Source organism: Lepidochelys olivacea (genome assembly GCF_965140295.1).
Source record: "Lepidochelys olivacea isolate rLepOli2 genome assembly, chromosome: 2".
Lineage (NCBI taxonomy): Eukaryota > Metazoa > Chordata > Testudines > Cheloniidae > Lepidochelys > Lepidochelys olivacea.
Window position 1 is genome coordinate 236,555,243 of NC_140412.1, and position 26,119 is coordinate 236,581,361.

General features: G+C 42.3%; 1 protein-coding gene across 1 annotated transcript in view; it reads left to right on the forward strand.

The window, feature by feature from the left end:
• The window catches only part of GPR158 (G protein-coupled receptor 158), a 307,100-nt gene that overhangs the window by 180,557 nt on the left and 100,424 nt on the right, over positions 1-26,119 (forward strand). Inside the window, exon 5 of the mRNA XM_084621991.1 lies at positions 14,319-14,387. Coding sequence (XP_084478117.1) covers positions 14,319-14,387 — 69 coding nt within the window. The remainder of the gene's footprint in view (positions 1-14,318; positions 14,388-26,119) is intronic.

Sequence of the window (26,119 nt, forward strand, 5' to 3'; positions counted from 1 at the left end):
CACTAGTACTGGGGGCACTCTCTACTCATATTGGAGACCAAGTTACTCGATGGGACAACAACAAACATTTGATAAATGGTTTTCTGGGGATGGGTGGTATTTTGTGACAAAAGGCTAATTGTGAGGAGGTGAGAAAATGGTTGTACCCCTGTTCTAAAGAATTTGTACATGGAGACACCTGAAATTGCTTCATAGGAGGGGTGAAGTAATGAACTGGATTTATTATGCATTTTCTTACAAGTTTGTGTTGTTTCTCTGCATATTAATGTATATGTCAGTATTTTAAAATATCTTTAATAAAATAATTTAAAAGAACGTGCTCATGGAAATCACAGTTTACTTTTCAACTGGTTTCAGTTTGCAGCTAGGTTTGAGAATAGAGTGACGGGTCTATTTGTGTACTGATTTTGGGGACTATTCATTCTTGAGTAGAAACAAACAGAAGAGGAGAGATTCTAATAGAGTCTGCTGTAACTTCCACTAGGGTACACACATTTATAGATTGGTAAAAGTAGATCTCAGCAATCAGAGGGGAAAGGTGGTAAAGTGATCAAGGTGGTGATAGGCACGTGACATCTCAGTTTATCTACATATATACTTTAAAGGGAACTTGTGACAGATATAGCAATTTTCTGCAATATCTTTGTGGGAATCATACCATATTAAGTTTATGTATCACTGTGGGCCAGGGATTGCAAGTAATTCCATAGGAGAGCAGGACCACAGCCCACTAAGAACAATCAGGGGTGATTAGGCAAATTCACTTAGGTTGTAACACCTTCCAAGAGGTACTACTGCCTAGACATATTTCCATATACTAGTTCAAACTAGCTTCTCTAGAAACCAGCAGACAAAGAAAGGACTTGTGGATAAATACCCTGAAGTTTAAACTAACTCAGTATCTTCTTTCTGATCCAGCAAACAGACAGGATCTTCTGTCTAAGGAAAGCCCCAATCCTTCATGGGAAGGGTTGGGAGAATTTGACCTATTCATGGGTGTGCTTGTTCTGAGCAAAGAGATGCTATGAACTTGTAACCACAGAAAATCCCCTGTGGGGTTTGAAGGACTAGTCATTTACCGGACCCTTTGTTGGAGTTGGGGTGATCTCTGGTAAGCTTATTAGCATGCGTATAGGTTATTTTCTTGCTTTTAATGGTTTTTTTGGTAATGCTTTCACCTGAAGAATAAATGTGCTTACTTAGAAAGAGCTGTGTGGTAACATAACGGGCAATTATACTAGTTCCTAGCCTCAGAGGAGAAGGCAAAGCAGGCCTGGTTAAACAGAGAATTCACAATGTAGTCAAGGAACCGAGCAGCCTGAAAATACCCTAGTCAGGAGCGAAAGAGATGCGGGTCCCCAACTAAGAGAGGTGACAGCTGAGGAGCCAGAAGCTTAAGAATGAGTGCCCTTGCTGGGCCATGGAGGGGGAGTACAGGTGCAATTAGTTCCGTCACTATTCAGGGCATCTCCAAATACCCCTCTAATCAAGATTACTTTTAGTTTCTTTTTTAAATTAGCTATTTCCCTAGCCTCAGTCTGTTTCCCAGCCCCCAATAACTACACCCATCTGCTGATTAACCTTTCTGAAAAAGTTAACTACATAAGTGTTATTTCGCTCTCACTTTTTATTTGTTGCACTGCATCTAGTTCTGTTGAACAACTTGTGTCTGGTCCACTTGGTGGCTTCCTGCGCAGGAACTGACAGTAATTAGATCGCATTTACTCTCTTGGTTGACAAGTGGCAATGGCTTTGATGGACTTCTCCCAAGTGAACAATGTTCCACACTACATAGTTTGACTCAGTCCCTTCTCAAAAATCTTCCAGGGCAGAGTGTAGGAAGGGCATTCAGAGGTTCATATCGCTTAAGACCATAAGGGACCATTAGGTCATCTAGACTGACCTCCTGTGTAACACAGGCCATAGAATTTAATCCAGTTACTCCTGGATTGAGCCCAGTATTGCTGGATTGAAGCTGTAAACCAGGAGTCCTCTGGTCACTCCCATTCACTCTTCATCTTAGTGAACATTTTACTCAGAATTATTACGTTTTAAACAAGAAGTAAATTCATTTCAAACAATCCAAAAAAACCCTAATGAGAGAGGGGAAAATGTAAATGTTAACCAGAAGTCAAATCTGTTGTGGTGGCAGCATCATATAACTGGGGAGGGAGAAAAAGAAAACAAGACAGGACACTTTCACTGGCACAAACAAGGGAACAGAGAAATAAAACTCTGAAAGCAAGTGAGCACACAGACAAAGCAGCAAATGAACAAACAGTACACAAGACCAACAATATCTCACTGGAGAAATAAATAAGCAAAAGTCTAAACAAATGCTAACAGCAAAAGCAGATGTAACAAAACAAGCAGCTGATCGGGGAAGGTGGGGGGAGCTCAACTAACATTGCATGCAAGTGGAAGAAAATTCCACTGGGCTTTATCCTAAAACACCTGATTACTGTGCTAGTTAGAGATGACTTGATTAATTTTACAAGCAATGGAGCTGTCAGGGATTGTTTCTGGTGGGGTTTGGATATTTTTTCTTTTAAAAGGTGAGACCAGACAAGCATGATTGTACTCAGGGTGGTTACCCTGTCTCGCAGTTTGTGCTGCTGCAGCTGTACTTCTGTTTTTAGTATGCTAGCTCGATTGAAGCTAGGGTGAGTATCACATTCTGGGGTTACATTACCAGACTGGTAAGGGGTTACATCACCACTTGCCCTGTAACCCCAAGTGCCTTAAATGCTCTGATGTGGCTCACAGCCTGGACATTGGCAGCCAGCAAACAAGCACGCACTGAGTGTCTGTGTGCTAAGTAGCTCTGATTCAGCAGCTCTGATTCCAGCAGCCTGCTTGTTACACCCCAGCCACAGTCTGGTATCCACCAACCTTGGTTACATCTGGGAAGATGACCCCATCAGTCTCCAGTCCCAAATTTTCCCCAAACCATGCGCTCTTCAATGTCCTACCCTTTCCTGGACCATTCAGAGGAATGATAAGGTTAGTTTGTTATGCCTCTAAAAAGACAAAATGAACAGCTTCTTATTTTAACTGGAGATAACACTCAATTCAATTCAAACACAGCACAGGGTTGGTTTAAATTTAAAGTAAAACGAGTTTAGTAACAAATGGAGATAGGATTTTGAGTTCAGGCATAAAGGATGGAGTTAGAAATGTCTACAAGCAAATAAAAGTGAAAAACAATTTCTAGAGACTAAGACTTAACAAAACTATAGTGTTGGTTCAAGGTAAGATTCTTACCACACTTCCTTCTAGCACAGGAGTGGGCAAACTTTTTGGCCCGAGGGCCACATCTGGGAATGGAAATTGTATAGCGGGCCATGAATGCTCACAACATTGGAGTTGGGGTGTGGGAAGGGGTGCAGGCTCTGGGATGGGGCTGAGGATGAGGGGTTTGGGGTGCAGGAGGATGCTGCAAACTGGGATTGAGGGGTTCAGAGGGCAGGAAGGGGATCAGGGCTGGGGCACAGGGTTAGGGCATGGGGAGAAGCTCAGGGATGCAGGCTGTGGGCAGCATTTACCTCAAGCGGCTCCTGGAAGCAGCAGCATGGCACTGCTCCAGATCCTATGCATAGGGGTAGCCAGGGGGTTCCGCTCTACATGCTGCCCCCTTCCCAGCCAATGGGAGCTGCAGGGGCGGCGCTTGAGGAGGGGTCAGCGTGCAGAGTGCAGTGCCCTGGCTGCCTCTGTGTGTAGGAGCCGGAGCGGGGCCATGCCGCAGCTTCCAGGAGCCACATGGAGCAGCCCCCGACCCTGCTCTCAGATTGGAGCGGGGCAAGCCCCAGATCCCGATCCCCAGCGGGAGCTCGAGGGCCGGATTAAAAAGGCTGGCGGGCCGGATCCGGCCCCCGGGCTGTAGTTTGCCCAACCTTGTTCTAGCAAGATGGCTCACTACTCCCTGGGTCAGGATCTCTAACAAAATTCTCAGCTCCTTTGTTTTCTTTGGTGAAAGATAGCTTGGAGTTCTTTGCCCCTCTCTTTAATAGCCCAGTAAACCTTTGAAATGCATTCTTCAGAAGGTTCCTCCCACCACCCCCAAAGTAAATTCAAGCTATGAGGAAGGTGACATGGGGTCTCTGGGTGAAGGAAGTTCCCTGCTGGTTTCTTCCCATGCTGGTTTTTGCTAAAATGCACATTGATCTGTTCCTGCATCTTCTACCCCTGCCATGATGCTATGCTGAGTGGTTGTTTCCTCCTCTTGTTGGCTTGACGGCCCTGTTTACCTTTTATGTAAATACATTAAGGGACAATGGGAGCGTATCTTGAAAGCACCTTCAAGGTGGCAGAACCACATTCCTTTGTCTAGGGTGGGGTAACTTCAGCTCTGCCTGTCAGACACACGTTAAGAACATAATTTCCAATAAGTTTGTAATTTTGCGTTTGTCCTCCATACATACACCACACAATATTAATGATCAGTGTGTTGTTAGCTTTCTACTGATATCTGACATGACACCTTTTAGATACAGGTTATGACACTGGTGAGCTAGGGTACACTGGAGCTTTTCAGGCTAGCTGAAACTCACTACTAGATACCAGTGAGCCCTGTGCCCATTTGCATTGGGATGCTGTTAGGGTTACCAGGGATATATCTACTTCTGCTGGAAATTACATCTTCCAGCTGCAGTGTAAATCTACCCATGGCACGCTGGTAACACTCCTTGCAAGTTGTGGCCAGTGTGTAGATAACTCTCCTGTCTTTATTGGATACACCAAATATTGATAGCGTGGTACAGCCCCATTAATAGTGTTCACACTGGCTCAACTAAAGAGGGTGCCACCCAGAGAAAGAGAAGTAGTTTTTGAGATAATGAGGGGAAAGACTGAAAAGTTCTTCACAGAAGAGTTGTTCACAGGGACGCTGTTAGAGGATTGGTTGTGTGAGCTTTTCTATAGCTGGAGGCCTCACAAGATAGGACTTTGAGTCCCTTTATCATCTCATAGTGCTGCTCTAAGTGATGCCCATCTCAGAGTGTTGCTCAGCTACCTTGTCATACACTAATGTATTGCATAAGTGGAAGGATGGTTCAGTGCTTAGAGTGCTTTCCTGTGCTGTGTGGGACCTGGGTTCAAATGCTGTACCCAAAAGAACTAACACAATCCGGGCATGCGTAAACAGGAATCTCTAGTAGGAACAGAAAGATTATTTTACCTCTGTATTGGTGTGGCTGCTGCTGAAATACTGTATTCCAGTTCTGGTGCGAACAATTCAAGAAGGATATTGATGTATTAGAGGGGGCTCAGAGAAGAGCTACGAGGATGATTAAAGAATGAGAAAACATGCCTTTTAGACTCAAACAGCTTAATCTATTTAGATAACAAAGAGAAGGTGGTGACTTGATTACAGTCTGTAAGTGCTTACGTGGAGAACAAATATTTAATAATGGGCTTATCAGTCTAACAGAGACAGATATAACAAGATCCAATGGCTGGAAGTTAAAGCTAAACAAATTCAGACTGGAAATAAGGCATACATTTTTAGCAGTGAGAGTAATTAACCACTGGAGCAATTTATCAATGCTCGTGGTGGATTCATCATCACTGACACTTTTTAAATCAGGATTGGATGTTTTTCTAAAAGATCTGCTCTAGGAATTATTCTGCGGGAGTTCTATGGCCTGTGTTATTCAGGAGGTCAGACTAGGTGATCACAGTGGTCTCTTCTGGTCTTAGAATCTATGAATCCCTCCTCTACCACAGACCTCCAATGTGATCTTGGGAAAGTCACTTAGCCTCTCTGTGCATCAGGTCCCCATCTGTAAAAAGGGCTAAAAGCACTGCCCTACCTCACAGGGGTGTTGTGACAATAAATACATTAAAGATTGTGAAGTGCTCAGACACTACAGTAAGGGGGATGGTATGAATACCTTAGGTAGATGGCTGATACATTTTATTGGTATATATTGCCTTAGATCCAGGCACCTAGCGTATTAACTCACACCTAATGGTATGTGAGGTAGTCAGTTCTATTGTACAAGCCACTCAGTGTCCATTTACTTTGTGTTGTAAGACTGCATTGCTCTACTTAATGGGGAAAGTCTGACTTTCCTTTGTCTGCTGTACTGACAAAGAGCATATGTCTTAATCAAACCCAGGGTATGTTTCCTTTACTGAGACTTTCTAGAAACATGAACCAACTTGTAAAAGTTGTTTATATTTTATAAAAACTTACCAAAACTTTGATGTATGTGATCAGTTCATGTCAAACCTTTTAAATTACCAGATCTGTGATTACAGTAATTTTAATTAAAATAAAATGGAAACATTCCATGTAATGACTTCGTAATTGGCCTGTTCGAGTCTAGTTCCTGCTTATTTGCTCTTTAGATTATGGTAGAAGTGTGTCTGTGGAAAGCAATCTTGTAGAAGTTGGCTTTATGTATTGATTTTATAGTGTAATTTGAATTCACAGAAATCAGAGTACACGTATAATTTTAGTTCTGCAGCCGTAAAAGACACTGCCAGCCCTTTTAGGCCTTTTAAGGACAGTTAAACAGGATGAATGACTTGCAAATTTAGAATCAACGTTGTTAATTGTATTTGGATATACATGTTTTTCTGTGTGTCTCTGTATGGAATACTCTGCTAGATAAAGTCAGCAACAGCCTTTACTTTAGGGAATGCAGTGCAGTAGGGGGAAACACTTAGAGGAAAGCACAATGGATGATGATCCAAATCCAGCCAAAAGGACAGAAATAAATTAGATAAAACACTCACTCCTACAGTGATTGAATTTGGCAAGTCATTGAATGCGGGTCGTTTATATCTAAAGAGAATGCCACTAGCATCTTAGCAATTGGTGGTTTAAATATTTGCATTCAGGATTGTATTTATGGCTTTATCAAACATTATATATTTAGTGAGAGAGAGATTATTACCTAGTTAACTGAAATAAAGCCCTCATATGTTGGAATCCAGTGGTGTTGGTGTAAATGTAAGCTCTAGTTGTGGGTGGGTATATTGTCATCAGCACGTGCTGAGGGGTGTATTGAATTCTATTTAAATTCTTATACCCTTCATGGTGGAACTTCTGCTTTGCCCCTTCTCTGCCCACTGAAGGTGCTTAACTGCTTCCTGGTTCACAGAGGCCTGGGCCTATGCACCTACTCTCACAACTCAAAATGCTGTAATGCGTAATCATTTGTTATTTTTAAAAATTTGTTTGTGTCGTACCTGGCCAAAAAAAGCATTTAGATTTAGTGTATTTTATCAAAAACATAATGAGTTGCATGTTCCTAGATCCTATATAGTCAATATAGCTAATTAGTCCAATTTCTCACATTCAAAGGGCTTTCTTTAGCACCAGAAGGGCTAAAACACAATTTAAAAAAAAAGAAAAAAAGAAGATCTTGTGTAATTGCCCCACCTCCATCTCAGCTGCTCTGGTTCCATCTTAATGGAGGCATCAGCTGAACGTGCAATAATGATTTTAAAAAGCGAATAAAATATTGGACTATCTCAAGCAATTCACAGTGATGGGCCAAATCCTCAATGTGCATAAATCACTGTGGTTCCATTCATGTTAATATGAGGGTCTGGCGCAATGTGTAGATCTTTTCTCAGTTATCCCTGAACCCAGTTTGTGTGAATAACTTAAGTAATTCTTTCTAATGTGCATTACTGTGCAATTGTCCACACTGAAGTTCATCTACTGTCCTACTATCCAGTAACCTAAAGCCCTAACTCTGCTATGATGGTTCTCGGGGTACCCAGGAACTCTAAGTCATCTTGTTGCCCCCTGCCTCCAGCATGAGGGAGACTCTCTTGTGCTTAACTTACTGTCAGCTCCCGGCCACCATCACCCTGTTACGCACCCAAGCGCTCTCCTCTGGGCTATGCCAGCCCTTTTTTTGCTTTGTTGGTTAACAATAGGTGCACTACAGTCCTGGAGCCCCTTCAAAGCATTCTCTTGTAGTGTTCAGTCCCATATCCACTGAACACTCACGGAAATATCAGGGCTGCTGCCCCCAAGAAAACAATGTACACACCAGCGTGTATGATTCAGTTCAGGATCAGCACCTTGTTTAATATCATAAGAACATAAAAATGGCCATACTAGGTCAGACCAATGATCCATGTAGTCCAGTATTCTGTTTCTGATAGTGGCTAGTGCCTGATGCTTCAGAGGAAATGAACAGAACAGGGCAATTTTTGAATGATCCATTCCCTGTCATCCAGTCCCAGCTTCTGACAGTCAAGAGGATTAGGGACACCCAGAGCACAGGGTTGTGCCCTGATCATCTTGGCTAATAGTCACTGATTAACTTATCCTCAATGAATTTATCTAATTCTTTTTTTAACCCACTTTTGATTTTGGCCTTCACAACATCCCTTGGCAGCGTGTTCCACAGGTGTTGTGTGAAGACGTATTTCCTTCTATTTGTTTTAAACTTGCTGCTTATTAATTTAATTGGGTGACCCTGGTTCTTGTGTTATGTGAAAGGATAAAGAACACTTCCTTATTCACTTTCTCCCCACCAGTCATGATTTTATAGACCTCTATCTTATCCCCCCCCCTTATTTGTTTCTTTTCTAAGATGAACAGTCCCAGTCTTTTTAATCTCTCTTCATATGGAAGCTGTTCCATACCCCTCATCATTTTTGTTTCCTTTCTCTGTACCTTTTCCAATTCTAATGTATCTTTTTTGAGATGGGACAACCAGAACTGCATGCAGTATTCAAGGTGTGGGTGAACCATGAATTTATATAATGGTATTATCATATTTTCTGTCTTATTATCTATCCCTTTTCTAATGGTTCCTAACATTCTGTTAGCTTTTTTGACTGCCACTGCATACTGAGCAGATATTTTCAGAGTGCTAGCAGTTAATTTAGACTCCATCATTTGTATGTATCGTTGGGATTAGTTTTTATAGTGTGCATTACTTTGCACTTATCAACACTGAATTTCAGACCACACTTACATATATTCATATGTGAAAACACAGATAAATTTATTACCACAGATTCAACAGTCAAGAAATAGTGAGTAAGGACACTGGAAACAGAAGGTTATATATAAAATAAAATCATAACATGCTTTCTAGAGACTAAACTTAACTGGTTACTCTATTATCTAATGACAGGTTTCAAAGTAACAGCCGTGTTAGTCTGTATTCGCAAAAAGAAAAGGAGTACTTGTGGCACCTTAGAGACTAACAAATTTATTTGAGCATAAGCTTTCGTGTAGCTCACGAAAGCTTATGCTCAAATAAATTTGTTAGTCTCTAAGGTGCCACGAGTACTCCTTTTCTATTATCTAAAGAAGTTTATCTCACCCAAAGTCTTTTCTACAGTGTTTCACCAAGATTGGTTGAGGTCCAGTTTTCATGTAAACGCACTGCCCATTTACTTCCTAGGTGCAGGATAAGGTGGTGTTGTCTTTGCCTTCTTTTTATATCCCCAAAGTTCATTGTCTGTCTTCAGAGACAGGATATCTCCCCTCCATGGTTTGTTTTTCCTGTGTGCTCTTCCCTGTTGACTTCACATCTCTTTTTGATAACTTTGTATGTTAATAGACATCCATTTTGTTAGCTTACAATGCCCAATTAACATCTCAACTGAGAGACTGGTGAATAAACCATCTTTTGTTTGACAGAAAACCTGTTTCTTCACTTCTCCTGTGATATAGAATTTAAGAATATAATTTCAGTACATAGACATAACTCCTTATGTAGTATGTGTACATACATTTCACAATGGTAGCAATGACCAGTGTGACCCAGGTTTTTATGTAAGGCCTCACATGACATTCTTTGAGCCAGAATGTACATACCACAATCAGGATATTCTATAACCCTCTTGCCAGTTGGAATTAAGGAGTTCACATTCTCAGAGGGCTATCCACAAGTATAAAATTAAACATCTGTGTATGTCTTTACAGGATAAGAACCTAATGTTGTATGATCCTTATGGAATTCACAACCCTCACTAGTTTTGATTAACCTAAATAACTTTGCTTTGCTAATAAGCTTTGCAATTTTAATTCCTGGTTCATTCACCCCAAAGTCCAAAGACTTTTGAAAGTCCAAGTAAGTAAAATGAACCAATTGTTTATTATCTACTGTTCATTAAAACTTTTTCAAATAATTCTGTTGTCAGAGAGGCACAAAAGTTGGGCTAAATTTGTTTGTCGCATCCATTTAAATGCTTTATAACTCTGTATAAAGTATGGAGGGTCATGCTGTGACAGTCATTCCAGAGGAAAATATAGAAGTATTTGAACATTTAGTATAAAACTCCTTAATCAAAGAAGTTGCTTGGCTTGTCAGCCTGTGGGAAAGCAACAGTGTCCAAAGAAGCTGCATTATTTCAATATAGATATTTAATGATTCCCGAGAGTGGAAGAAATACAGATTTCTTCCTAACACAGGAAGGCATAAAGTATTCCCTCCAGAAATCAGGGAGATAGAACAAGGCTGTTTTATTCACTCGGGATGCAAAAGTCTCCATGTTCTTTTTTTCCCCTTGCCCCTTACATACTATTGAAATACTGTGTGGATTTATCTTATATTAAGGGAGTGCACTGGGGAAACCTAAAATCTTCAGACTGGATTACATGGAAATTAAAATTTCAATAGGTATTAATGCATGTTCCCTGATGCTATATGCAAAAGCAGCTAAAATGATAAATACATAAAATATGAATTAAAATATCCTAGCACACAGGAAAGTGATTATATTAAAAGTACTTCCAAAAAGAGAGTGCTTTTGGACATGTAAATGGGGAGGAGACAGATGGATGCAGAAGTCCATGGTTATCAATATCCATGCCTTAGGGAGCACCATATAAAGGATTCATCACCTTCTGATTAGAGGCACAAACGTGAACCCCTAAAAGGCATGAAATATCAGAGCACCGAAATCTGTTAAGAGATTTCAGTTTTATTCAGTCCCTCCCTAGTGAGTTCTCTAAAATTCAGCAGATTCATCTCAGAATATACCATTTTATAGGCAGCTTGTGTAGAAAATCATAGGGCTGCTGGAATATGACCACAGGTGACCATTTAGTGCACAAATGTCCTTTTACACCTCTACACTGGATGCAAATGGTTGGTGAAACATTGCTAGAAGCCCTACTGAGATCCCACCTACACTGCCATTTTTAATCATGTTGTAACTTGTGTTGGCTAACATCATTGAAATTTATAGTACAGGCCAGACGAAAATGTGTTCCAAAAGGGTTAAACACAACTAGGAATGAACATTTGTATCCTGCCTGCACTAGGATTTCCAATGGTATTACTTAACTTGTTCAAACATGTTTTAAAATATTAGTGTAGACAAGATCCAAGAGGCAATTACAGTAGTCATGGTTCATGGTCAGAAGATTATGTATTGTGTCTGCAAGTTCACCACAGGAGAAATAAGGGTGCAGTCTGCACAGATTGCACAGTTGAATGAAAACACTTTTGTACTATATCCAACATGTAGCTTTCCAGGGAAAAGATGTTGCTGAAAATAATGCCAAGGTTCTTAACTTTACTATTTCTGAACATTCCTCTGCAGTAAATGAAAATTCTTTCCTTTGTGGGTAAAAATCTTGCCCATAATATATATACATTGAACAACACTGTAGATATCTTTGATCCTTTAGACACATGGCACTTCAGTTGCTTGGTGGTGAAATACAAATACAAGATAACTACAGACTGTTTTCTTTTCAATATTATAGGTATAGAATCACAGAAACGTAGGGCTGGAAGGGAACTTGAGTTGGGTTAGTTGGGCTCTCCCTAGAGCTCTAACAAAAACTGTGTAGGCAGCATTTTGAAGTTGAAGCTTGGGCTGGAGCTTGGGCTCTGAAGCCTACCCCCCTCCTGGGCTTCAAAGCCCAAGTTCCAGCCTGAGCCATGAATTCAAATCGCTGTCTGCACAGCTATTATCATGCTAGTGCTAGCCCCTCTAACCCAAGTCTGTTGACCTGGGGTGGGAGGTTTGCTTCGCAGGCTGTGTAGGCATAACTTATGTGGCTGAAGCATCAGCTGTGCTCATTCATATTAAAAGCTGCTGAAGTCTTGCATGACCGAATGGCTCCCTGACTTCAACTGAAAGCCAGTAAGAGATCATTCATAACCCCTAACTAATGCAGTCTCGACCTTCAAAAAAGGCCTTAATCTTGACTTATCTCATGTGTCATTGGTATGGAGAGGCACCCAGAGCTGCAGTACTATTATATTCTTGGTTATCTTTCTTAAAAACAGGAGGTTTGACATGGGTAATAGTTGGAAAACACTGCAGCACCCAGAGAAGCATTCTTGAAGTGGACCTCCATATTCTTACAGATGCTAAATTAGGCATTGCTAGTGCCTGTCAATAATGGCGCCATGGGACAGCCACTGGCTTTGAGCAGCCACAGCTGCAAAAAACAATTTTTGTCGGAAATTATGTTAAACTCAGCTCCAACTGAGTTAGGAGCCATTGGGTTTCATAATACAAAGGCATAGTAAGAACTGCCCAGTCTTTCAATCTATCCCATGAAGTACATCAGACACTTGTCACAGTGATCAGCTGATGTAACTATTATTGATAGAAAGGAATCTCAGTTAGTCAGTGTCAAGGGGGTTTTTGAGTCCAAGGCTGGCAGTTTTGCCTAGTGACAGTACTCTGGATGGTGAGAGTCAGAGGCCGCCTTGTCTAGTGGCAGGGTTCAGCAGCTGTATTCAATGACTGTGTCGCCCAGTAACGAGAGTCAGTGGCTGGGGGTAGGGAACTCCAAATCTTCCCTGCTCCACTGGGTTCCAACCCAGGGCTGTTCAAAATAATGGTCCAGATACATGGCCTAGGGACAGGTGCCCTTATGCCTGTTCCTTTGATCACTGCCTACTCCTACTTCTGTTCCTTCATCTGCACCACGGGTCTGTCTTGGGGTCCCCCTGGGACTCCTCTTGGGTCACTCCCTGGAGCATCTTCCCCTCTCTGTAGTGACTGGTTGTCCTTGGCCTCCATGGTTGAAAGGTCTGCAGCAGCTTGACTGTGAGCCCCAGTGGCTTCTCTCCAGGAGGTTGTAGCACCCAACTGCTCTCCTGCTCAGTCAGTGCAGACTGAGCTGAGCTGCTTCCTTTTGAGCTCTCCCTGCACTGGGAGCATGCTCAGCAGTGGGTGAGGGGGTGTGTCTTTCTGTGCCCAGAGCAATTCCTTAACCCTTGGGGAGTTGGTATGTCCCGTCACAGTCATATTGTGAACTCCCTGAATGAGGGCATCTGGAGAGTTCCTTGCAGAGTCTTTGGCCAAGGGAAAAAAGGATCCCTTGGCCTCAGTTCTTCTGTAAAACATTTTCAAAAAGTCTTTAAAAATTACTGTCTTATTTACAACGGATATGGTGGTACCCAACCAAAGCCACAGGAGAGATTTGCATGGCAGGTTGATTCCAGGCTATAAAAGAATTTTCTTAATAGGAAGCAAGGGGATTTTTCAAAGGACCCTTCTGCCATCCTGCCCCTCCGCGGAGAGACAGCCTACCATAAAATTGCCTTGTTTGAAAGAAAAACAATGGGTTTTACAGAGTGATTTATGACAAAATGTTGGATGAAGTAGGTAGTTAAGGAAATGGGAAATGCAGTGTCTACATTTTATCCTATTATATAAGCTGTAGATTACTGTATATAAATCATTTAACTTACTGGAACAAGATTTATAGTGGGAGGAGAAGATTGATCAATTTTTATTTTTTTTACTTACAACAATAAGCAAATGATAATGGGAACATAATGATTAGGCCTCAAAGTGCCATAGATAGGATTAAGGGGTACAGTACTTGGCTAGATATAGATTCCTTAAAAGTGAATGACTGAATCAGCATTCTCATACAAAAGTTGGGGGAAATAAAGTTATATGCTTTCATTCTAAAAAGCCACTTTTGGTATATAATAAAATTTTAGAATATTCATACATATTACAGAAGCCGGGTTATTGGTATTAAATATGCATGTGAAAAGGTTTGAAGGACTATTTGAAATCCAAACAGAACAGACCAAATTCTGCCCTTAAATTCATCATTGCAACTCCCATGATCTGAATCAATGCATGTACGTTTAAAGGTAAAACTGGGCATTAGTAAATGCTATCTAAACAGTTTTGTGTTAAACAACATTCAAAACTGAAGAGGGAATGATATTTTATGGTTGAAATCAATTAAAATTTAACTACTGTATCAGGATTAATAATATTTATAGGTAATTATTGTGCCAGGCCCTGTGCAGACAAGTATGAAGGTTTCTTTCATAAATAACTCAGAACCTAAAGAGAAAATGATTAATATTTTCTAATGTCATGCATCCTTTTCTGTTTTCTAGAGCATCAGGGCTTCAGGCATGGTTCTTTTGGAAACCATCCTTTTTGGATCACTCCTCCTGTACTTCCCGGTGAGTTATGTTGTTATTTTTAAACTGATTTTATTGCCAAAGTTTTAAAACATAAGCAATTTGGTGATAAATACAGATATCAAAACTATGTACATACTAGGTAAGTTAATACAATTATTTAATGTACTGTGTTCAGTAAGTTCTCTTAACTTTTTGGTATTTGTAATAATTCCAAGCGCAGGGAGTACTATGGAGAAAATATTGCAAATACACTAAATAGTGATATTTTTAAAAAAATGGCGGGGTGGGGAGAAAGGGGATAATGGAAACTTTCTGAGGTTGCCTATTGTATGTTCCCAGTTGAACAGAATATCAAAAGCTGGAAACTAGGTCCTCTACTGTACTTAAAAATGACAAAAATGTCAAGTTTGTGTATAAAGAACAAAGACTGAATATATCTAGTGCTTTCTGGAGTTTATTACAAAGCAGGGGAGTTATTTTAATGTTTTATTAAATATCTCTGAAATTGTGTGACATCTGGAATACCTTATGTTTGAGAATATGTGTTATTTATATATTGTAAGTGTAGTGTAAGTTTGGGAAGATGTGTTGTTATTTATATAGTGTAAGTGGGCAAAATATGGAACAACATAGTTCTGGTTCTTTTAGCTGGAATACTTAATGAATCAGTTGAGTTTTCTGGAATTTTTGAAAAGGGAGAACCAAGATATCTTGGTGCAAGTTTGTGGTCATGCAGTCTGAGGCCTAAGGAGTGGATGGAAGAAAGAAGGGTGGAAGTGGACCAAGTGGGAAGAGGATAGGAATCAAGAAGTGATGGAGGAGGAAATAGAGTTAGAGACTGCTTTGAATATGGTTATGTTCTAATTTATAGCTTTTCCCAGTGGTCAAATGCTTATATGGCTTTTACAGAGCTCCAGCTCATTAATGAGACCCTGGAAAGAAAAACACCCAGGCAAACATGTAAACAATTTGCAAATATGCAGTACTAAAGGAGGGGTGATAAATGCCATAATAAACACAAATCCCTCTGGAGTTTGTTTTCTAAATTGTTCAAAATTGTGTTACATTTTTTACTTTTAACCTAAAAGAGCGTTTGTTACTTGCTAGGATAGTTTTATCTGGAATTTCATCTTTAATTTTGAGGTTGTTCGACAGATTTCATTTTTTAATGTTTTTGAGTTATGGACATCACCATTAGAAACTAATGAGGAACATGTTAAGGCCAGTCATTCAGTGCTTGGAACAGAAATATAATCATACTTAACACTTAGTTAATGATTCACATGTTCAGAGCATTGTACAAATGCTAATTAATTCTCACAATAACCCTTTGGGGTAAATAATTATTCCCCCCATTTTACTGGGGATTGGGTCTGTCTTCACTTATGTGAGAGCAGCACCCAGGTGCTAGAGGACAAAATCGAATCCCAGATGAGGAAGAGATGAAATGATGTGCCTAAAATCCCACAGCTAATCAGTGTCAGAGCTGGGATTTTAGAATATCAGACCCTTTCTGACTCCCAGCCCTGTGCTCATTGCTTTAGAGTTTATTGCCTCACAGTCTGAATGTGAATGAAACCAGTACTTTTGGTCAGAGATCTAACAACCTTTCCACTCTCTAATACATAAGCTTATCCTCTCATCTCCTCCTCTCAGTCCATCTGTGTATCCCCTCTCTCTCCGACAATCCAGCCTTTTCCCAACCTTGTACTCTGACCCCTTATAGACTTGCCCAGGGCTAGATTAAAGGGTAGGCACCAGTAAACGTGGGTCTAGGGTCCCTACCACAGTGAGATGGTGAGTTCAGAATCCCTGCTTTAGTTTTAAAACAAAAATAAAGTAAGCCTCCAGCCCTCATAGTTATGAAAAGAAGCTTCAAAGTGTGAACTGGGTGTAACTGCTGCAGTTAGGAGTGTTTGAATCTGTAGTGAGCGCTCAGCTGAGGAAGGAAAGGCAGTCACAAAAGCTGGGTAAGAAGCCATTTGGCCCGCCCACCCACCAGACCAGACCAGACCACGCCCCTGTTGCTTTTTTCGGGGTCAAGGAGGAAAGCCTGCTACTCTCCGGGGACTCAACTGCAGTTTTTGCCACTGCTGTGGGGAGAAAGCCACAGTCATCAGTTCAGTGGGGCAGGACCTCACAGATCCTCAGGGTTTCTGGGGGAAGAAGGATGAGTCCCCTGGCTACTGCAGCTGTCACCTTCTCCAGCCAGGTAGGTGGGGTGCAGGTCGGTGCCCTGCTACCCAACTAGAGCAGGAGGCTCTATGATGCGGAGTCCCAGCTCCTGATAAGGGAGTGGGGAGCATACTCTCCAAGTGGCTGAGGGAGGAAGGAGGCAGAGATACTGTCACACTTCCCATCAACCAAGGGGAGGGAAGACCCAGCTACTACCATCTCAAGCAGGAGGCTGGGCCAAAGTATAAGGGTGAGGCCATAGCAGAGAGTTCCCATGTAAGATATTCCTAAAGCCCTAGCTTAGCTTAATTCATCCCTGACCTTGCTGTGGCTCCCATCTGCTCACCCTAGTCTTTCCCCAGCCTTTTGTCTTGATCCCAGATCTTTTCCAAGAACCTTGTGTCCTGTTGATTGTTGCACATCCAGGAATGAAGCCACACTGGCTATGAAAGCTCCAGCTAGTACAAAATTCAGCAGACAATGTGCGTAGTCACACGGGTTGCCATGAGTGCATTGCTGCAGTGCTCTGCTCTCTGCACCAGCTCTGTATTGAATAGAGACAAGTTCAAAGTCTGTCCAGATTTTCTATGCCCTCCATGGGACTGTACCTGGTTACATAGCCGCCGACTCTGTGGGTGCTCCGCGCTGGAGCACCCACGGTGAAAAATTAGTGGGTGCTCTGCACCCACCGGCAGCCAAGCTCCCCTCCCTCACCTACTTCTCCCCCGCCCGAGCACACCACGTCCCCACTCCTCCCCCTCCCTCCCAGCGCTTCCCGTGCCTCTGCTGCATAACAGCTGTTTGACGGCATTTAGCACTTTCCGGGAGGGAGGGGAAGGAGTGGGGACGCGGTGCACTCAGGGGAGGAGGTGGAGAAGAGGCAGGGAAGGTGCAGGAAGAGGAGGGGCAGGGGCGGGTGGAGTCGAGCACCCACCGGCCAGAGGGGAAGTTGGCGCCTATGCCTGATTACCTGACAGGTTGTTTCTCACTTTACAACAATGAGATCCCATGACAGCTACGTTCCACTGACAATGAAACTCTGAACCAATGCAGGAGGCTTGTGAGATGGTGCTTTGAATGGAACTGGTCCTAGACTAAGTAACCCACTCTCATAATATACAAGAATGACCACTACTCACTCACTTTGTTCAGAGCTAAATGCAAAACTCATGATCAAGCTTCCTCTCTGCAATAGTTCTATACTCCCACACACTCTCTGGTGGGGCTCTCTTTCTCCCTCACATACACAACTGTGCTCTAATCAAGCTATTACTCCTACAGGCTGGGACAAATGAGAGAAAGATTGTTGTTTCTATTTTTAAATAAATGGGAAAGGGCTTAGATACCATGGTAATGGGGGCCATCATAGAGCCTAGACAGATAAATGAACCATTATTTCACCAGCTTTAAGAACATACTTCTGTAAGCTCACGGTAGAATTCTGCTACGAAACCTTGTTAAATAGGGAGAGACTGCCACTCTGGAGTGTGAATTATGGGATGTGTGGATTCTTGAAGTGTGAATTAATGAGGTTCTATTGTACATACACCATATCCAAGCCTGTGCTCGCATGAACCTTTACGGAACACATAGCTGAATAAAAGATCGAGTGTGGGCTATAAAATGAGTGAATAACTTGTACCCAGATGGCACTTATACACATTTTAATTCATGCCAGATAGGTAGGGTATGGGATATTGATTATCACATCAGACCTAATTCACATATGTGCAGCTGCTGGTCTTCAACTCTTTTTCTGTTACATTGGATTTTTATTTATTTATAAAGGTCTAGGAATGTTTTTGTAATTCTGTGAATCAGAACAAATTGTTTAAGGAATTAATAGATCTGGGGAAAATGCACTTAAAACGTTGAAACTGGAGCAGAATTGTTTTTATTTCATAATTAAAAGACTGCAGTGATAATTGTTCTTCATTTTATATGTCAAGTGGATATTTTGTAGCATGACAATTAGTGAAAAGCTCAGCTTCTACTTTTAGACTTCCTGCCTAATAGGTTAAATTTATTTATCGGAATTTTTACTTCTTGTTTAGTACATCGCCATACTGTGCTCAACCAGCTCCATGCAGCTCCCCCTCTCCACTACATCTAAGGAAAATCAGGATTCTGAATCTCCTACGTTTATACCTCTCTTTGGCCTTGATTCTCCTTACATAGAATGGAGCTGGTGAGCTGGTTGTGGGTCCCTGATTGAACGAGATCTGGGTCCTTTTAAGGATTGGACATTCTGCAGCTCTGTTCCACCTTCCCCCATCACCCTGTGCCTACCCTCCCACCCCCATGTTTCCAACACAACTCCTACACAAACCTTTCTTTCCCTTCGATCAGGAGTGGTGGGGGACTGGCACAGGAGGCACTAGAGATGACTCTGCCAGCTTTCCACTGAGTGGCAGTGTCCCTGCACAATCAATATAAAATTCTGCCTATCTCCAGCCAGTTTAACGCCACTTTGTGCTACCTGTATTTCCAGGTAGGGACCACAGTTCAGTAATGCCTCACATACACCTCTGTTGAAATCCTGTTCTTGCTTTCATATCCTTTCACCTTGACCATTGTAAATTTCTTAGCTAGGGCACCTCCTCTCTCACTGGCCAAGGACTTATGCCACACAATTTCCACACTAAATAACTCTACTGACTGTGTATTCACTTCAGGGTTAGGTTCAAAACAGCCTTCCTTATTTTTAAACTCACCTCCATAGACTTGATCATAAACCTGTTTGTGTCCCTTTACTCCCCACTGCTTATGCTTGCCTAATAATGGTCTCCTCCTCATCCATTAGCACAATACTTCTGTGTCAGTGAGAGCATTCTCCTTGCACCTCCTGATATTTAGAGTGGCCTTCCTGCATCTCTGACTTACTCAATCTCCATTCATGTGAAAACAAAACATATTTTGTTACCCTTTGCATGTGTCTCCTACTTTTTCTCACCAGCTGTTACTGTTTTCACGTGTAAATTCTATAATCAGTTCAACAGGCAGTGTCTTTAGTGTGTCCAAGTGGCTGCCCTCAGTGAGAAAAATAGGCTACTTTCTACCTGCTAGTGGAGTTACTTCCTCTAGCTCAAATGGATAGAGATTTGAGCTTTTAGGACTAGGTTCAAATAAAACGTCAGGGCCACATTTTCTAATGTTCAGCACTCAGCCAGGGCCAAATAATCAAAGGAGTCCAATACCTGTAGCTCTCATTGTGGCATTTATGGCCAGATTTTCAAAAGATTACAATTTTTGTAATCTTGGATGCTTATTTTAGGTAGGGTTTTAGGGGATGGTTTTTCCTGCCCTGGTCCCTCTCTGTCCCGGAGAGAACAACAAAAAGAGCGCAAAACAAAACCTCCCCCCACAGATTTGAAATGATCTTCTTCCCTTATTGGTCCTTTTGGTCAGGTGCCAACCAGGTTATTTGAGCTTCTTAACCCCTTACAGGTAAAGGAGGGATTTTATGCTACCCTTAGCTGTATGTTTATGACACTCACACTTTGTATTCTGCCTGACCCTGGACCTCCATGAGAGGGGCCAGTGAAGCAGAGATGCTAGGAAAGGGATTTTCTGAGTAGGAGGGACACATAAAAAACCAGGTAGACTTCCAGGGATTCTGGCAACTGGAGTCAAAATGTTACCAGGTTGACTTGTTCAGCAATTTTGAATGGACCCAAGTATTGATGATCTAATTTGGCAGATGGGCAGAAAGATCTGACATGGTTAGCAGACAGCCAGACCTGTCAACCCACTCTTAGTGTCGATGCAACTTGGTGATCTCGGTCACCATAGTGTTTGTATGTTTCCTTGATGGCTTCCAGATGCTCTGTAAGTTCCTGGTGTACTTGATGAAGGTGGGTAATGAGGTCTATCACAGCAGAAACTTGCAAGTCTGCAGGTGTGATTAAATGGAGACAACGGTGAAAATGGACTATGTCAGATGGAGGCATGGATGGAGTTATTATAAGCAAATTAATCCTAGGGCAGGAGAATGACCCAGTCATCTTAACTATAGTTAAGGAAAGATCAAAGGTATTGCTTGTGGATTTGATTTATCTGCTCTGTCTGTCGGTTGATCTGTGGGTGGTAGGCTGAGGAGGTGAAAAGTTCAGTTCCTAGGAGTTCATGCCAGAATCAGAAAGTGAATTGTGGGCTGTGATCAGGCGCTATTCTATTTGGCAATCTGTGGAGCTGAAAAGCATGGTTTAGGAAAAGGCAGGCTGTTTCCTAAGCATTGGGGAGAGAGCAAAAAAGAAATAAGATGCACCACCTTAATGAGAAGGTAAACAGCTACCAGGATGATCGTACAATCTTGGGAGCAAGGTATTTCTACAATGAAGTCCAATGGGACCATGGACAAGGGTTGAGGAATGGTAGGCAGAGGCTGGAGTAGGCTGAATGCTTGAATGTGTGGGCACTTGCTTACACAGCAAAGGTCATAGGAACTGATATATTTTTTTTTCATGTCAGTACTCTCCCGTGGCCACCAGAAACTTCATAGCCTCAAGTCCAGGGTCTTAACTGTGGCCTAGAGGGCTGGCCGCTTGTGTGGCATGGCACATTCTTAACATTTTGAGTCCTGACAGACCTTCTGGAATGTAAAGGCACTTCCTACCATACAGTAGATCATTGTGCAAGTGGAAACCTGAATGGGATGTCAGAAGTATCAAATGTTGACAGATTTTGGCTGCTTGTGGGTCTTCATGGAATAGAGTCCGAATAAGGGACATCAAATCCTGGTCTGTGGTTCCATGAATAAAATTAATGGTTGTAGCACAGTATTTTGGGGAGTCTTCTCTGCTGCGGTGTATTTCTCCTTGTGGGAAAGGGCATCTGCTTTCCCATTTCATGACCCAGGGCAGCAGGTGATGAAACGAAGTGGCAAAAAAAATGACCCGTGGATCTAGATGTTGATCTAGATTATGGGCCATTTGAAGATATTCTAAGTTCTTGTGATCTGTGAGGACCTGGACTGGAGACTGAGTTCCTTCCAAAAGATGTCTCTGTTCTTTGAATGCCCTTTTAATTGTAAGTAGTTCCTTGTTCCAGATATTGTAATTCTTCTCAGCATGGCTTAGTTAATGTGAATAATACACACAAGGATGGAGCTGGTTTCAGGGGCCTGCATTTTGCAAAAGTATGGCCCCAATTACGAAATTCAAGGCATCTGCTTCCACAGTAAAAGAGTTGGTGGGATCTGTGTGCACAAGAACAGGAGCTGAAGTGAAGGCTTTCTTTAGCTGATTGAAGGCAGACTGTACTTCCACCAACCAGACAAAGCAAAGCCATTTTTTGAGGAGCACTGTTATCAGTGCTACAACTGGGAGAATTCTTTAGTGAAGCACCAATAAAAATTGGCAAATCCAAGAAACCACTGGATGTCCTTTACATCCTTTGGGATGCTCCACTGAATGATGACAGACACTTTCCATGGGTCCATTCTCAGGCTGTCAGTGGAAATTATATAACCAAGGAACTCGATAACGTCCTTGTTAAAGTCACATTTCTCTGATATAAAGGTGATGCTGCCAGAGTCTGTGGGGGAGGGATAGCTCAGTGGTTTGAGCATTGGCCTGCTAAACCCAGGGTTGTAAGTTCAATCCTTGAGGGGGCCATTTAGGGATCTGGAGCAAAAATTGAGTATTGGTCCTGCTTCGAGCAGGGGTTGGACAAGATGATCTCCTGAGGTCCCTTCCAACTCTGATATTCTATGATTCTATGAGTCTGTCAAAGGCAAGGCAAAAGTGTTGCTCAAGTAGCATCTGGTTTTCAGAGAAGACAAGAATATAATCTAATATGAACAGGACTTGGTGGTGATGGGGGATTTCAAATACACAGACATCCTTTGGGAAAATAATAGAGGGGTACACAGATTATCCAACAAGTTTTTGGAATGTATTGGAGACAATTTTTTGGTGGAGAAACGTACTAGTGGAGAAGCTGTTCTAGATTTGATTCTGACAAATAGGGAGGAACTGTGGAGGAACAGGATGTGACAGAGTGTCTGCCGAGACTGATCAAGACTGTCATCCCTTCCTTCTTCTCCACATGGGCACCAATGATACTGCCAAGAATGATCTTGAGCAGGTCACTGCAGACTATGTGGCTCTGGGAAGAAGGATAAAGGAGTTTGAGGTGCAAATAGTGTTCTCATCAATCCTCCTTGTTGAAGGAAAAGGCCCAGGTAGGGACCATCGAATTGTGGAAGTAAATGCATGGTTACGCAGGTGGTGTTGGAGAGAGGGCTTTGGATTCTTCGACCATGGGGTATTGTTCCTGGAAAAAGGATTGCTAGGAAGAGATGGCATCCACCTAACGAAGAGAGGGAAGAGCATCTTCGCAGGCAGGCTTACCAACCTAGTGTGGAGGGCTTTAAACTAGATTCACTGGAGGATGGAGACCTAAGCCCTGAGGTAAGTCGGGAAGTAGAATACCAGGAGGAAACACAAGGAGGAGGGTGTAACAGGGGACGCCGCTTGATTCATACTGAGAAAGTAGGGGAATTGGCTAGTTATCTTAGGTGCCTGTAGATGGACTCAAGAAGCTTGGGAAACAAGCAGGAAGAATTGAAAGTCCTGGCATAGTCAAGGAACTATGATGTGATTGGAATAACAGAGACTTGGTGAGGTAACTCACATGACTGGAGCACTGTCATGGATGGGTATAAACTGTTCAGGAAGGACAGGTGGAGGAGAAAAGGTGGAGGAGTTGCACTATATGTAAAAGAGCAGTATGATTGCTCAGAGCTCCAGTATGAAACTGGAGAAAAGCCTGTTGAGAGTCTTTGGGTTAAATTTAGAGGCGAGAGCAACAAGGGTGATGTCGTGGTGGGCATCTGCTATAGATCACCACACCAGGAGGATGAGGTAGATGAGGCTTTCTTCGGACAACAAACAGAAGTTTCCAGATCACAGGCCCTGGTTCTTATGGGGGACTTCAATCACCCTGCCATCTGCTGGGAGAGCAATACAGCAGTGCACAGACAATCCAGGAAGTTTTTGGAGAGTCTTGGGGACAACTTCCTGGTGCAAGTGCTTGTGGAACCAAGTAGGGGCCGTGCTTTTCTTGACCTGCTGCTCACAAACAGGGATGAATTGGTAGGGGAAGTAGACGTGGATGGCAACCTGGGCAGCAGTGATCATGAGGTAGTCGAGTCCAGGATCCTGACAAAAGGAAGAAAGGAGAGCAGCAGAATACGGACCTTGGACTTCAGAAAAGCAGACTTTGACTCCCCCAGGGAACTGATGGGCAGGATCCACTGAGAGGCTAATATGAGGGAGAACAGAGTCCAGGAGAGCTGGCTGTATTTTAAAGAAGCCTTATTGAGGGCTCAGGAACAAACCATCCCGATGTGCAGAAAGAATAGCAAATATAGCAGGCGACCAGCTTGACTTAACAGCGAAATCTTCAGTGAGCTTAAACACAAAAAGGAAGTTTACAAGAAGTGGAAACTTGGACGGATGACTAGGGAGGAGTATAAAGATATTGCTTGAGCATGCAGGGGTGTAATCAGGAAGGCCAAAGCACAATTGGAGTTGCAGCTAGCAAGGTATGTGAAGGGTAACAAGAAGGGTTTTTACAGGTATGTTAGCAACAAGAAGAAGGTCAGGGAAAGTGTGGGATCCTTACTGAATGGGGGAGGCAACCTAGTGGCAGATGATGTGGAAAAAGCTGAAGTACTCTATGCTTTTTTTGCCTTGGTTTCCACAGTCAAGGTCAGCTCCCAGACTGCTGCACTGGGCAGCACAGTTTGGGGAGGAGGTGAGCAGCCCTTAGTGGTGAAAGAACAGTTTAAGGACTATTTAGAAAAGCTGGACAAACACAAGTCCATGGGGTTGGATGCAATGCATCCGAGGGTGCTGAGGGAGTTGGCTATGTGATTGCAGAGCCATTGACCATTATCTTTGAAAACTCCTGGGAATCGAGGGAGGTCCTGGATGACTGAAAAAACGCAAATATAGTGCCCATCTTTAAAAAAGGGAAGAAGGAGAATCAGAGGAACTCCAGACTGATCAGCCTCACTTGAGTCTCCAGAAAAATCATGGAGCAGGTCCTCAAGGAATCCATTTTGGAGCACTTGAAGGAGAGAAAAGTGACCAGGAACAGTCAACATGGATTCACCAAGGGCAAGTCATGCCTGACCAATCTGATTGTCTTCTTTGATGAGATAACTGGCTCTGTGGATATAGGGAAAGTGGTGGACATGATATATCTTAACTTAGGAAAGGTTTTGATACAATCTCCCACAATATTCTTGCCAGCAAGTTAAAGAAGTATGGATTGGATGAATGGACTATAAGGTAGATAGAAAGCTGTCTAGATTGTCGGGCTCAATGGGTAGTGGTCAACGGCTTGATGTCTAGTTTGCAGTTGGTATCAAGCGGAGTGCCCCAGGGGTCTGTCCTGGGGTCGGTTTTGTTCAACATCTTCATTAATGATCTGGATGATGGGATGGATTGCATCCTCAACAAGTGGTGCTGGAGTTATTGGCACCATCCCAAAAGAGGAAGAAATTGCACTGGGAGTCCACCGACAGGGAGGCTGGTGTCTGCTCTGTCACTGTCTGTGTTAAGGGCTCCTCTGGCTTTACCCACGTTCCTGATCCCCAAAGTGTGTCTCAGCCCTTGTACGTACCTAGCCAGTTTTGGGGGCGGTACAGATAATCAGCAAAATAATAAAAGCTGAATAATGTGATGGTGCAACTTCTGAGGTAAGTCAAAAAACCACATCGAAACTCAATCCAGGAAGTATCCTCAGCAAAGCCAGTCATATATGCCAGTTCATGTGATTAGAAAAAATTGTCCTTTGTTCTGCCTTTCCTGGAGAATAGGGTGCAGTACTACTTTTAAAAATCCACTGATTTTTTATTAATGCTGTTTGGAATACCAGAAAAGTAAATTGTATGATGTAACAGTTCTTCATGTTTTCACTGGCACCAATACAAAAATAGAATATATTAATTAGTGAGGAAATTAAAAGGAGTTCCCATGGTCCCACAGCATGGCTGTGCAAATCTTGATTGGCGCAAATTAGAAAATTTTCTATTAGTCATCAGTTTTGTTGGTGTTTGTGACAAGGTTGGGATTTGGAAACCCTGAAGGTCAGGACTTCTGGTATAAACAATTCCAAGGGGAAAAAAAGTTGGATAAAATTCAGTGTGAATTTTAATGTGTTTTCTCAGGACAGGAGCACGCAAAGTACATAATAAAAAAAAAAAGTCAAACTGCTTGTAGTTATTTGAATTGTGAAATATGTAATGCTGTCAGAACATGTTGTGTGATTTTAAAATGGCACTTGCTAGATTTGTCAGTGGGGCTGGAGACGCTTGTGTTATGTAGTTCCATTCTTTTGTGTTAATTAGTCCCACAAGTTTTTCTTAAGTGAATGGACATTTGTGATTGTGAAGGTCACTGTGGTACCAAGACCAAAAACCATTCCATTCATTTGCAGGTCTAGAGGTAAAGTGTGGAATTTTGGAATTTGATTGTCACAGTTCAGGGAAACTGCATCTGTATTTCCCCTCTGTAGGCGAGCAACAGCACCCACTCTAGGCTTCCGGCTTCCCAGACGTTGCCTCTCTTGGGTGGAGACACATG